The sequence below is a fragment of the Raphanus sativus genome, chromosome 6 (assembly GCF_000801105.2).
Source record: "Raphanus sativus cultivar WK10039 chromosome 6, ASM80110v3, whole genome shotgun sequence".
Classification (NCBI taxonomy): Eukaryota; Viridiplantae; Streptophyta; class Magnoliopsida; order Brassicales; family Brassicaceae; genus Raphanus; species Raphanus sativus.
In genome coordinates this window covers 49422210-49434403 of record NC_079516.1, presented here as the reverse complement: position 1 = coordinate 49434403, position 12194 = coordinate 49422210, and the positions used below count along the sequence as shown (strand labels likewise).

General features: G+C 35.3%; 2 protein-coding genes across 4 annotated transcripts; both read right to left on the bottom strand.

Annotated features, from left to right (window-relative positions):
• Positions 1-433: 433 nt before the first annotated feature.
• LOC108813630 (TSL-kinase interacting protein 1) lies at positions 434-4738 on the bottom strand. Of its 3 annotated transcripts, none has more exons than XM_018586242.2 (13): positions 4553-4738; positions 4010-4201; positions 3833-3915; positions 3677-3724; positions 3462-3571; positions 2939-3023; positions 2578-2845; positions 2362-2472; positions 2110-2264; positions 1791-2029; positions 1079-1709; positions 871-1002; positions 434-785 (listed from the first exon to the last, which is right to left on the bottom strand). In XM_018586242.2, exons 2-13 carry the CDS (start codon positions 4152-4154, stop codon positions 609-611), a joined length of 2184 nt encoding a protein of 727 aa, XP_018441744.1. In that variant the 5' UTR covers positions 4155-4201; positions 4553-4738; the 3' UTR covers positions 434-608. The 3 variants fall into 3 exon arrangements, with proteins under 3 accessions (XP_018441744.1, XP_018441746.1, XP_018441745.1); XM_018586244.2 differs by having other exon boundaries at positions 2362-2469; XM_018586243.2 differs by having other exon boundaries at positions 4010-4191.
• A 4980-nt stretch (positions 4739-9718) lies between these two features.
• On the bottom strand, positions 9719-11605 carry LOC108806938 (heavy metal-associated isoprenylated plant protein 5). Its single transcript, XM_018579153.2, has 4 exons — positions 11447-11605; positions 10913-11365; positions 10689-10767; positions 9719-10541 (listed from the first exon to the last, which is right to left on the bottom strand). Exons 1-4 carry the CDS (start codon positions 11453-11455, stop codon positions 9883-9885), a joined length of 1200 nt encoding a protein of 399 aa, XP_018434655.1. The 5' UTR covers positions 11456-11605; the 3' UTR covers positions 9719-9882.
• Positions 11606-12194: the final 589 nt, after the last annotated feature.

Genomic DNA, 12194 nt, shown 5'->3' with positions numbered 1-12194 from the left:
GAATGTTGGATAGTGTTTGTCGTGTAGATAACATTGAAGGAAATGAATCTTAGACATGTTTTATCTCGATAACAATCGAAGACTCGTAGACTTTTATTTACAGTGGAAAAGATTGTCTTCTATCAAACAGTTATGAGAACTCTTTTTTGTTGAGGTATTTGGTGGGAATAATGAGGTATCGATGTGGTTTAGTTCAAACCAAACTAAAGTCTCTATAGACTTTGATTTTCAAGAGTAGAAATGGTTTAATACTATTTGGTTTGAAAGAGACGATGAACGCTAAAATGGAGTTTTACCGTAGAAAATTTTGAATGTTCTTTTACTCAAAACGGTTTAGAGTTAAAATTGAAAATATGATTCGACATGCTTATTTGCTATGAAGCCACGAAACTTCTATAAACAAAAGAAGAGACCAAAAGGGAAACTAAGCATGTAAACAACAGTAAGTGTAAACATAGAAACATATGCATCAACACAGAAGAAAGTGTTAAAAACTTACATCAGATTTTTGTACAGTGAAGCTATTAATTATGATAAAAGATTCTTCTATTCTTTTTCAACTATCAACATTCTGACCCACATGTTTTTTTGCGTTGGGGTGTTCCATTTCAGACCATGTTAGACTTATCCTTCTTGCTGTCGAATCCAAAAAGCGAACAGTTTTGAAACGCATCAAGGCTAGTCGCTATCAGACGGCTCAAACCCCCGAGGCTGTCACTGAGGTTCAAATCTTCTGTGTACTTTGAAGATCTAATGTCTAGGTCCAGTGGTCCTAACGAGTCCGGCTGTAAGGAATATCAAAACTAGTGTTATTGAATATGTGCGGATTATTCATTTTGTAAGAGAAGAATATGAGATCTCGTGACTTACCCAATAAACATCCGCAAGCCCATAAATGGTCTTCCCTGGAGAGTCAATCGTATGAGGATCTGTTGGACCCTCTTCCATTGGATCTCCCTGCTGATCAGGAAGGTTACAAGGCCCCTCATCACCAGATTTTGCCTAAGAAAAAGTTTTATTAAAATCAGATGGTTTAGTAAACCATTATGATAGTACACTGTGATTGAATATAGTTTACCTCCACTACTTGAGTAAGCTCTCCATTTACTCTGCCAATACCTCCAGGAGAAGACTTTGCATGGCGGTTCTTCTGGAAAGAGAAGGCATCACGTGTATCTTCATCATCCCATAGAGATGAAGAGCCACAAGTCATCGATACTAGACCACTTGGCTTGTTCTGGTGTCTTAGTATGTGAGCAGCAATTGCAGCATCGAAAGAGTCGGAGGCAAATGAGACATCTCGAAGGAGGCAATGTGAACCCTCGTTGGCGGGTGGATCCACACAATCACTATCTATGTCATCAGGCGCTTCGGAGAGTAGATCACCTATACTTATGTTGGTAAGACTATCAGCCCATGCTCCTGCTGATAGTGCATTACCGCTGCTTAAAGGCTCAAATGGAGAAATAGTAGCCGAAGCAGGTTCATAATTATCTCTAGTTTCGGCAGGACGATCACCCGCGGCACATACTACAGATGTTGCTTGCTCAGAAGTTGAATGCTTAGATAAGGGTCCTGATTCAGTAAGGAGCATGTTGACCTCATTCGCATCATCCACATTCATGTTATCCTCGAGTGAAGGATAAGAAGCTGAAGTTGGAACCTGAGAAATAAAAGAACCTGATGCATCCTGGACGAACCAGCCATACCTGCAAATAAACGTATTTAAAACTGGTTGTAATTTGACGAGAACAAACCTGCAAAAAGACTAGGAGATCAAGAGAGCAAACCTTAAGCGGAAAAGCGAGGGACGTCCAACCATTGAATACACTTCTGCTGCGCTTAGAAATGAGTCATTAGTCCACCTCTGATGCAAAGGTAGAGTTTCTTTCCTTGCATTGTAAGGGAACAGCATTAGCTCTCCACATGCACAACTTGAACTTCCCCATTTGCGGTTGAGATGCTCCAGCACAGAAGATATCTTCTTGCGATTACTTAGAGTAAGTTCCAGATGCGGATTGTGCTTGTCCTGTTAATAGACAAAGCTCTGTTTCATCATGTCTCATAAGAATATTGCTCCAATCAGTATAATTCCTATTCGAAGCTTACCACTTCCAAGGATCTTCTTGTAGATTCATCAATTGGGAACAACTGAAGTTTCAACTTGGCAGAAAATAGCATGTTGGCATCATTGAGAGGAACCTCACCAGAGGAGGGTAGAGAAAGTGGAGACTTTCCTGTTAAATATCTTGTGGGGCCTAAGTCTGAGATAAGAAGATAATCCCATTTAGAATTCGCACTTGTTAGTCCTTTATAAACAAACATCTAAGAAAATGAAATATCCAATAATAGCAGCTAAACCTTTTTGGACATCCATATCTTTGTCGATTGATGTTCGTTCCAAGTGTTCTGCAGCATCAGCAACCAAAGAGACCCCATCTATTGCAGCCTTTTCCCATTTTCTTAAACCTACTGAAGATGGAAGAACGGCTTAGAGTCAAGTAAGCTCGCATCTACTAGATAATCTTCAAAAATAGCTCATCTATTCAACATGCATAAAACTAGTAGATAAAGTACCTTGCTTTCGTCGCCTTCCACATCTTCCAACGGCTGTATCTTCTTTTTCATCCCCAATCCTAACACCTAGGCTTTCACCATGTTTGGTAGATGCTCTCCCAGGCCTAACATTTTGGCTGTCGCAAAGAATCAGTTTAAATGGACTGTTATCCAATCCTCTTTCCCTGCTATGACTTGAGATGTTTCCAAGGGAGGCCGAAGAGAAACTTTCTCCATGGCAAGCCCGCTTTCTTGAGCTTTTTCTGCGGTCTTTCAGCAATTGGTGTTCCTTCAACGATAAAGGGTTTGTTAGAAAATAGCTTGAAAACCAGCTCTTGCCATATCCAAGAATAAAACAAAAAAAATTCATTTGCAAACTAACCAAGGCCTCTAAGAATAGCTTGAATCTCCGGGGTTTAAGGTGAAGTTTTGAAGCTTTGCAACTGTACTTTTCCAGTAAAGACCACCTGCAAGACGCATGAAAAAAAAAATCATGTCTTCGTTAGACAGAAGAGACGAATGATAACTAGGAACATGATATGTGAAATCATGTCATCCAGGAGAATAAAGAAAAAGAGCTTGATGTTCAAGATCTATAGGTCAGTTGTTACTATATAATCATGAGTAACAGTATGAGATCGCTAGCAGACATTCTCAATGCACAGGATGAAACCATAGAACTTTCAAAACTTTCTTCAGTCACTAACAAGAAATGCATTTCCCGTACTAATTTTTTTAGGCGAACAGAACATTTATATCAATGTGACCTCGCCTACCTAATACTCATAGCATGATATAGCTTGTTATCAAGACAAAACCTCACGGAGAGTGGTGTCCATCATTTGTTTACGATAATGTACTTCCACGATCTACAAGGCGCATAACATAACATAAAAGAAATGTACCATCGTAGCATTGCAGCATTTGTGTCCTTTGGGTTTTTGGCATCAAGACTCAGTTCCGGACCCAGAAGTTTGTTCATACGCCTGACTAGACGATAATAGTAATGTCTAACCTGAAAAAAGCACAGCAAGTTTCCACCACAACCATGAGAAACTAAAAGCAAACAGCGACAAGTGCGAGTGAGAAGGAAACCAACCACAACGGTCTATCAACTAACCTGGTCCTTGTTTTTGCTTTGGACACGAGAAGTAATCTTCGCAAAGTTCTGAAACGAATCAACACAAAGAAAATGTCACTAATACATAACAAAAAAAAAAGAGAGAGAGAAAGAAGAAGGCTAAACCCATTCAAAACTCCAAAAGCTAAGCAATACCTTTCCAACTTGACGAAGGGCAGTGAAGAAACTTTCCTCTTCTTGATGCGTCCAAGCAGCCCATTGCCTTGTCGGCTTCTTAGCTGCACTCAAAAACAATACCAATTGGCAGGTTCCCATAAGTAAACCAACTCAGCTCAAGAAACAAGCAAAAGCTTTGAATAAATTGCAAGATACCAGGAAACTGAGCAACACTGATAGAAGCAGAAGAGGCTATATTAGGGTTGCTGTTCTGGTTTGATATGAGGCCCTCTTCTACAGGACCTTGAGTGCTCAACGACACCTCCTTCTCAGCTTGCATTGCCCAAAGGTTTTTAAGCATTCATATGCAACTCTTCCTCTTTTTTGCTTTCAACTTCCTGTGAAATCCTAAACAATGAACATCAAAAAAAAAATCCCTCAAAAAATGGCGAAGTTCAGAACGAATGTGAATTGCATAATCAAAAATTCTACAATATATAGTGTAAAAACACGAAACCCTAATTTCGAGAACCAAACAAATCAACCCTAAATTTTGATTTTCACCAGATCGAATCGAAACGCCCAATTTCGAAACCCTAATTAGCTCAATCGACATTCAAATCTCGCAAGCAAAAAAAACTGAAAATTGAAGAACTAGGGTTACTAAATACATATTTAATTTCGAACTTCTAATAGAAAATAGAAAATCAAAAGAGAAACATGTTTGACCTCAACCAAAAAAAAAAAGAGGAATAATACCTGAGAGAGATGCAAAGATTGAGAGACTGTGATCTGCGAACAATATAGTCGAGAATTTAGGGAAAATTTAACGAAACTGAAGCGGAAGATATTTTTCCGACGAACATCTACGGTTGAACACGGAGAGAGATGGAGAGAGAGGGGAGAGACCAAAAAAAAAAGGAATTTTTAGTTTTCTTGTTTTTTACATTCACATAAAATTAAAAGGAAAAATAAAATGAGAACGTAATAAATTATATTAATTACTTTATGTAAATACTTTTTTAACATTGCTTTGTTGTTTGTTGTACTGAACATTTAAAAATAAACTTCTTTTTACTTTTCAAAGAATCCATGAATTTTAATTTATTTAACTAGATATCTATCTTATTAAAACAGAAACATTCTGTTGGACCTAACATTTATTTTGTAAGTTTTTAAATTAAATACACTTTTATACTTTATAGTTAAACATACATTAAATCACTAATGTTCATTTCTTTATACTTTTATACTTTCCAAACAATATACTTATTTCTTTATATAACTATCAATGTTTCCAAACAATATATTTTTTATACTACTATCAATGTTTCCAAATAATACAATAATTAATCTTAATTATTTTATATCTATCATTTTCTCTTTAAAATTTTGTAGAAACGTCATAATTTCATAAATTATAAAATAGTGAACTTTAAAATTTCGATTATAAGATTACAATTTAAATCCAATTAGATTACATATCGGTCATCCATCAGTTCAAACGGTTAGTCTCGGGTTTTAGTGATTTTTTAATATGAATATTTTAAAAACATAAATTGAATTGTCAGATCTCCAAATTAACTGGTATAATCACAATCGGATTGAATTTAAAAATACTGATTTAAATGCAAAAATATTTTAAATACACACTCTTTATAAATTACCAAAATATTTGTTAAATTATTAGTGAAATTTTTCATGTTAAAATATCCCGCGCTTCAAAAGCGCGGGTCAAAATCTAGTAAAGTCATTATAACTGATTTAGTCTTGTTTTTTAATTAATCAACATAAAGTTCACTTGGCCAGTTGCCTTCATTACGTTAAGTATTTTTAAAAACAAACTGTTTACGAAAATTATCTCAATTCATGGAGGCATCTTTTTCAACAATTTAATGAAAATAAATTGATGTTCTCTACTATTTTGTTTTGCTTCTCTTTAAAAAAAAGAAGAAATTGGTTGAATCGTAATGCACGTGGCACGGGTTGGCATCTCGCAAGGCGCATGTCCGAAAATAAATTTACATATTTCGTTTCGTTTGTCCGAAAACGTCTCGGGCCCTATAAAGGATTTGAGTGATCCGATACATAAATATTTATGGGCTTTCTATTAAGCCTGACAATAATCCATAAAGATCCATCGTTTATTCCGACGTATAGTTGAAATCTGCCCATGTAACCAGTTTTGTATACGCACGCAGTCTTTAGATAAGAGCAACAAATCAATTGAATTGTTGTTACTTTTTGTTAAAGTTTGACTTATCCTTTTGTTAAAAACTAAGTTCAACGAATAGAGAAAGTCAAGATGCGATGAATCCACATGACTTTGGGCTGTTCATGCTCAAATTGTTTGACAAGTTCTATTTGTTACGCCAAAGCGTAGAGATTTGACCCGAAAAGTATTGCATGATATATTATAATATACATGTAGAGATATAGTTTTCTTACTAGTTTTGTATAATGGTTTACTGACGGCTTTCTTTCTGTTCTATAGAACCATAGTGAGAGTTAATTGCCCACAACGCCATGATGATCATAAAAGTTAACTGCAACTATAATTTCAAAAAAACTATAGTTTGTTTACTACTGCTTTAGAGTTTCAAAACGTCAGGATCTGACATGTCCCCTGCATGATGATTGATGATGATGATTGATGAAGATGCATCATCTCTCGGATCATATAAGTCAAACCGAGAGATTCCAAACCCAAACCCTTCTCAGATTGTGGACATAAACCTAACTTTGGCGTGGACACCATTAGTTAAACATTATTTATTCCGTATTTAACATATCAATTATCGTACGTGGTAACGTGGTAATGTACGTACATAATGTCGAGTATAATTGTTGGTTTTGTAAAACCATGAATAATTGAATAACCAAAAAAAGATACAACATAACATTTTAGATTTCGTATAACTGACTAGCATTAGTATTCATCTTTTACCTTTTTGTCAGCAACCATTTTATCTTTTTAATTACTATATATTTCGTTGTATCTATGTTATGTTTGCTACAATTCTTCTATACTAATGAGTAGTGACACTTATTCCAAATTTTATTCCTGAATGTTTCATTTCATAAGTACACGTCTTCCATTCTTTTACTAGTAAAAATTATATAGATTCGTGGTGTATCTACATGGCAATATAGTAATGCAATCACAGTAAAATAGAGAGATACATATCACTGGTTTGCAACCACAAAATAAATATCCACTATTTTTTGTTTTTATTTAATAGCTGAGTTTCTTGTATTTTCTGCTGCCAGATCCATCTCCATGAAGGAGACATGGGTGGCCTCTGATTGGATTTTGCAACCTGTCACCTAATTCATATTATCACCATTGTTATTACTTATTAGGTATCAATAATATATTTTTCAATACATAATCGTAGTGAGCAATGACATAGCATCTTAGGTGGATTCCCATTTTGAATAAATAGATGATAATAAAACGATCATTCAGATGCATGATACTTCAATTAAATAAACTGATATAGTTTATTAGATATTTAATACGACGCCTCTAGTTTAAATTGGATTTTTGGAAATTCCGAATAAGTTTCTAGGCTAAAACAAAGTTTTTTTTTAACAAAAAAAAGGGTTAAACCCGAATCAATGATGACACAAGCCTAACTCATGGGTGGAGGTACAGTCAACGGATAGACCTTTTCCTCGACATTCAAATGAGCCGAAAGCAATAACTCATATCCGTGTGGCCGGTGGGGTTTGAACCCGGGTTCGCCTTATTGGATTTTTTAAATCTCTCTAGCGCCACTAAGCCACCACCACAGGTTAACTAAAACAAAGTTTTATAATCAAAATAACCAGGGGAAAAAAACAAGGAAAACGTTTAATAATTCAACAGGACGAAATATATGTGATAAAATCGGTCACCACTGGCCAGCCTTTGGTAGATTTACTGCAAAACTTTGGATGCTTTCAAATGTACGACGTTTTCATTTGTATTATTCAGTTTATTATTGGAAAAACAATTCATGGTTGGTCTAAAATAACTTGTTATCATTGATTTGACTATAACATTTCATATCAGTATACGATGTTTGCATTGTTTAGAATCTGTGGCACATTCGTGAAAAAAGAAATGATGGGTGATATTTAGAATAGAAAATTTAATAATCTAAAAGCTAGTTAAGCAAATTTGATCGTCTCACTATATAATTAACAAAACTTATTTAATTTATTTACTGTTTTTTTACTTTATGTGTATTGTTATTTTTATTATATCCCCACTTCATTATATATGTCGTTTCGTGAGACCAATACTTGGATCATATACACACAAAAAAAGTTGACGGGAGCATGGAAAATCAATTATTTGCTTATTTAAAAAAAATTATTTGCTTATTTAAAAAAATTATTTGCTTATTTTATGTTATCTCTATTTCAACAAAAAAAGTTATCAATTTGACAACACGTACATGTACACATGTAATATAAGAACATACGTATGTTCTTATATTCGTTCTGATTAGATATATGTACGTACATATTATAATTTGATATGTTTCCAAAGATAAATGTTTGTAGTAGGTGGATTATGGGGTATAGAGAATATATTATATTTTTCAAAAAAAAAAACCTCAAACGAGGGAGTACGTATTTGATTTATCGTCAACATACAATGATTGATTTATTGCATGGATTTGAGAAAGAACAAAAATAGTGTGCATAATATACTCTTTCGAATATAAGAGTTAAATGTGTATACGATTATACATAGGTACAATACAAAGAAGAGAAGAATAGAAAGACAAAATAGGAAGCGACGGAATCATTATCGATATGGCTTTGTTTTTATTGGTTTGTCGTTCTGATCACTCTAGGAGAGATATACGTAAAGATTAAGTCACTATTTGTTTATCCTGTCAAGACTAGTCACTAATCATGCTAAATAATTTAATTAATTATATAAATAATGTCTAGACATAACAATAATGCACATATACACGTAGAGAATGCAAACAAATGATACGTTGAAAACACTTGCGTATTGTGCAACAATATTTATTACCGCACCCGCTTATACATGTGCATTTTTGCCATGCTTACACGAAGGTGGTGTAATTTGTGTTTGAAGCTAATAAAGATGTTAATATACGAAATTCCGTTTAAATGCTAATTTAGATATAGAGAATTGTGATACAAAGCAATATGCAACAAGATGGTGAAATTATTTTCCATCTCTGCTCTTTTTGGTTGAATAGAGTCTAGCTCAAGAACATGTTAAAATATTGCATAAAGAGATGGAGACACTACGAAATAAATGGGTTTTTCAGGTCAAATATTCAAATTACATCGCTTCAATTCGATTTTATAAATTGTACTCTACGTGGAAACAAAGATAATCTCTTCTCCAACCGTAGTCTTACTTACTCGCTATATTTTCAACTATTTAATATAGAGAAACATATATCTTATGAACCTAAACCTTTGATATTGTTTAAACGGAATTCATTAATGAATTATTGAAGGTAAGGCTAATGATTCATTCAATGACATAAAGATAAAACTTTATAAAGTTCAAAATAAAAGATAAACTTTACTTATATAAAGGGTAAGCATAATTACATGGATATCATAATAATCATGGTTGATCGAGAAAATGGCTTTATTAGCTTTCCAACAAAAATAAAATCATTAATTCATCATTTCAAGATTTCGTACAAAGATTATCATTTGAATTTATCTTTCAACATATATCAACCAACCAAAATAATTTCCTAATGAATTATCTTTCATTCAGAAAAAAAACATCCAAAAAATCCGTCTTGAAACGTTAAGAAGAATGATCGATCTACCACAATAAGTCAATAATCCTTATCGAACAAATAATTACATATTCCTCACCATTTACGTATTTTTTGTTATCTGTTTTGATGACACTACAATTAGAGAAAGTAAAGAAACTAATTATTTAAATATTTAGAAGAACTAACACACAAAAGAACAATGTTATCTCAATTTCAAAAATTTATCTAAAGGTACCCATTTGTGAATGTTCCACATTTTAGGTTTCGATTTCGACCCTTATAGTATCGTGTATCTACAACTCATGCGCATGTTTACATAACAGAGCAACCATTAGGGTTCTCGTCGCTGAACATTCCAGGAGGCGTGTTCATATTTTGATGCGAGTATGGCATGTAGTAACTATCACTCGAGTAATTGTATCCTGAACCTGGATAACTCTGACCACCCACCGGATAAGTCTGTCCTTCAATCGAGTAACTCTGGCCATACGTGTGTCCTTCTTGCCAATACATTGGAGCCGTTGGATATGAGTAACCATAATAATCCATTTTATTCACCATTGCCACCGGCGCACCTCCTCCTCCTACGCCGCCACTTTCCTTCTTCTCACCGTCTCCAACCTCTTTCTTCTTCTCTCCACCATCACCAGTCTCTTTCTTCTTTTCTCCGGCGTCTCCAGCCTCTTTCTTCTTCTCTCCACCGTCTGCAGCCTCTTCTTTCTTATTATCGCCACTCTCTTTCTTCTTCTCTACGACTTCACTTCCTTCCTTCTTTGCTTCGTTAGCTGCAGCGGCTGGGACTTCTTTCTTTGAGGCGGGAGGGGCGGCACCGTCATCTTTTTTGGCTGGGAGAAGAGGCTCGACGGTTCGTTTGAGCCTTTTAGTGAGTAGAGGCACAAGTTCTTTAACGTCCATCGTTCCTTTCACAGTCACCATGTCTTTGGCTGCATCAATAGCCACCATTTGGACGCCTGACGCAAATAATAATTTATTAGCATAATTGAATTGTTTTGGCTTTAACTTGTGTAAGGAAAAGAAAAATCAATTTTCATTTGTTTTTTTTTTTCCTTTTTTTTTTGAAAAAGAACTTTCATCTGTTTATTAAGCTCCTTAATTACCTTTGATTTTCAGTATTATTTTCTTGATTTTCTGAATACATCCCTCGCAATGAAGTCTGATCTTTAAAGCCACCGAGCTCTGAACAAAAACAATTTAAAGCTCAATCAATTACATACTCAAATTGTTAGACTGGTTTTACTTTTTAGCTATTGTAAAACACTTTTTAATCACTTTTTAAGTTGTTGCATATTTTTCTTTGTCCTTTTTGAATTAAATCTTATACCTCTTTGGGAGCAGCCGGTGGAGGAGGACTAGGAGCTGCCGCCTTATCTACACCGGCGTCTTTCTTCTCCCCAACGGCGGCGGGAGCGGCAGATGCGTCTACTTTCAGCGGTGATGGTGGTGGTGGGTTTGTCAGTACCACCTTCCTCTTCATTCTCTCCTCCAACTTCTCCTGGAGTTTAACCGGATCGATCTTTCCCACCACCATGAGCTTGTTCCCACCCATATCCACCGTTACATCTTTAACTCCGGTGAAGTGCTTCACCATTCGCTTGATCTTCTTTGCGCAGCCTTCGCAGTGCATATCCACTTTGTAAACAAAGGGAGAGGCAGCGGCCGCGGCCGGGGCTGCGGCTGCATCTCCTCCGCCGCTCTTTGGCTTGTTGTCGGTTGTCTCAGTAGAGACTACGTTGGCGGCCTTATTCTCTTGTTCAACCTTGGCACCTTCTTGTTTCTACATACGCAATAAAAAATTACATCAAGAATGGTCTATATAACAAAAATAATAAAGCAAAAGAAATATAAAGGCATGCACCTCTCCCATTCTTGGCTGAAGATAAGGACTATATTTTTAATTCTACTAGTCGAAGGGTTATGAAATGTTTGAACAAAGGGAAGTGGAGGCAAATGTGTGTATATATAGGGAAAAGGGGAGTTGGTTTGTGCGTGGAGATTATCGTTATTATATTATTTGATACAGAACTGTACTGATTATTATATGGTTTGGTGTGTATATACGAAGTGTTTGTTATGGTCTGAGGTCAGCGAGAGTGGGCGTTTGACGCCGGTTCAACACAAGTGATGGTACGAGACACGAAGGCACCTAGTTTCAGAAGAGGCATTAATTAGTGATTAACTTCTTTTCTAGGTTTCACGAAACATTAGTTAATTAGTCATGTACTCTATTGCTTTTGAAAACAAAAAGGGTGTCATTTCTCAGTTTTGACCAGTAGATGACTTGTATTAGCTGAACCTGAATCAAATTAAGGTAAAAGAATATGTATACATCCAACAAATTAGTAACAACGAATTTACATCCTACCTTATAGAAATTACGCCTTAAATGCGAACAAAACACAGAAGCAAAGTTACAAATGCTTTTTTAGCTGTCTTGAATAACTGCTGTTGCGATTATGATTGGTAGATTCGAATCCAGATAGCTGGACAAGAAAATCACGTAGATGGAGAGAACATTTCGGAATGAGTAATTCTTGGGTTCACTCCCTAAGGTGAATCTCTAGGTTCACCCACCAATAGGAGTTCACTATTTATATTCAATATCT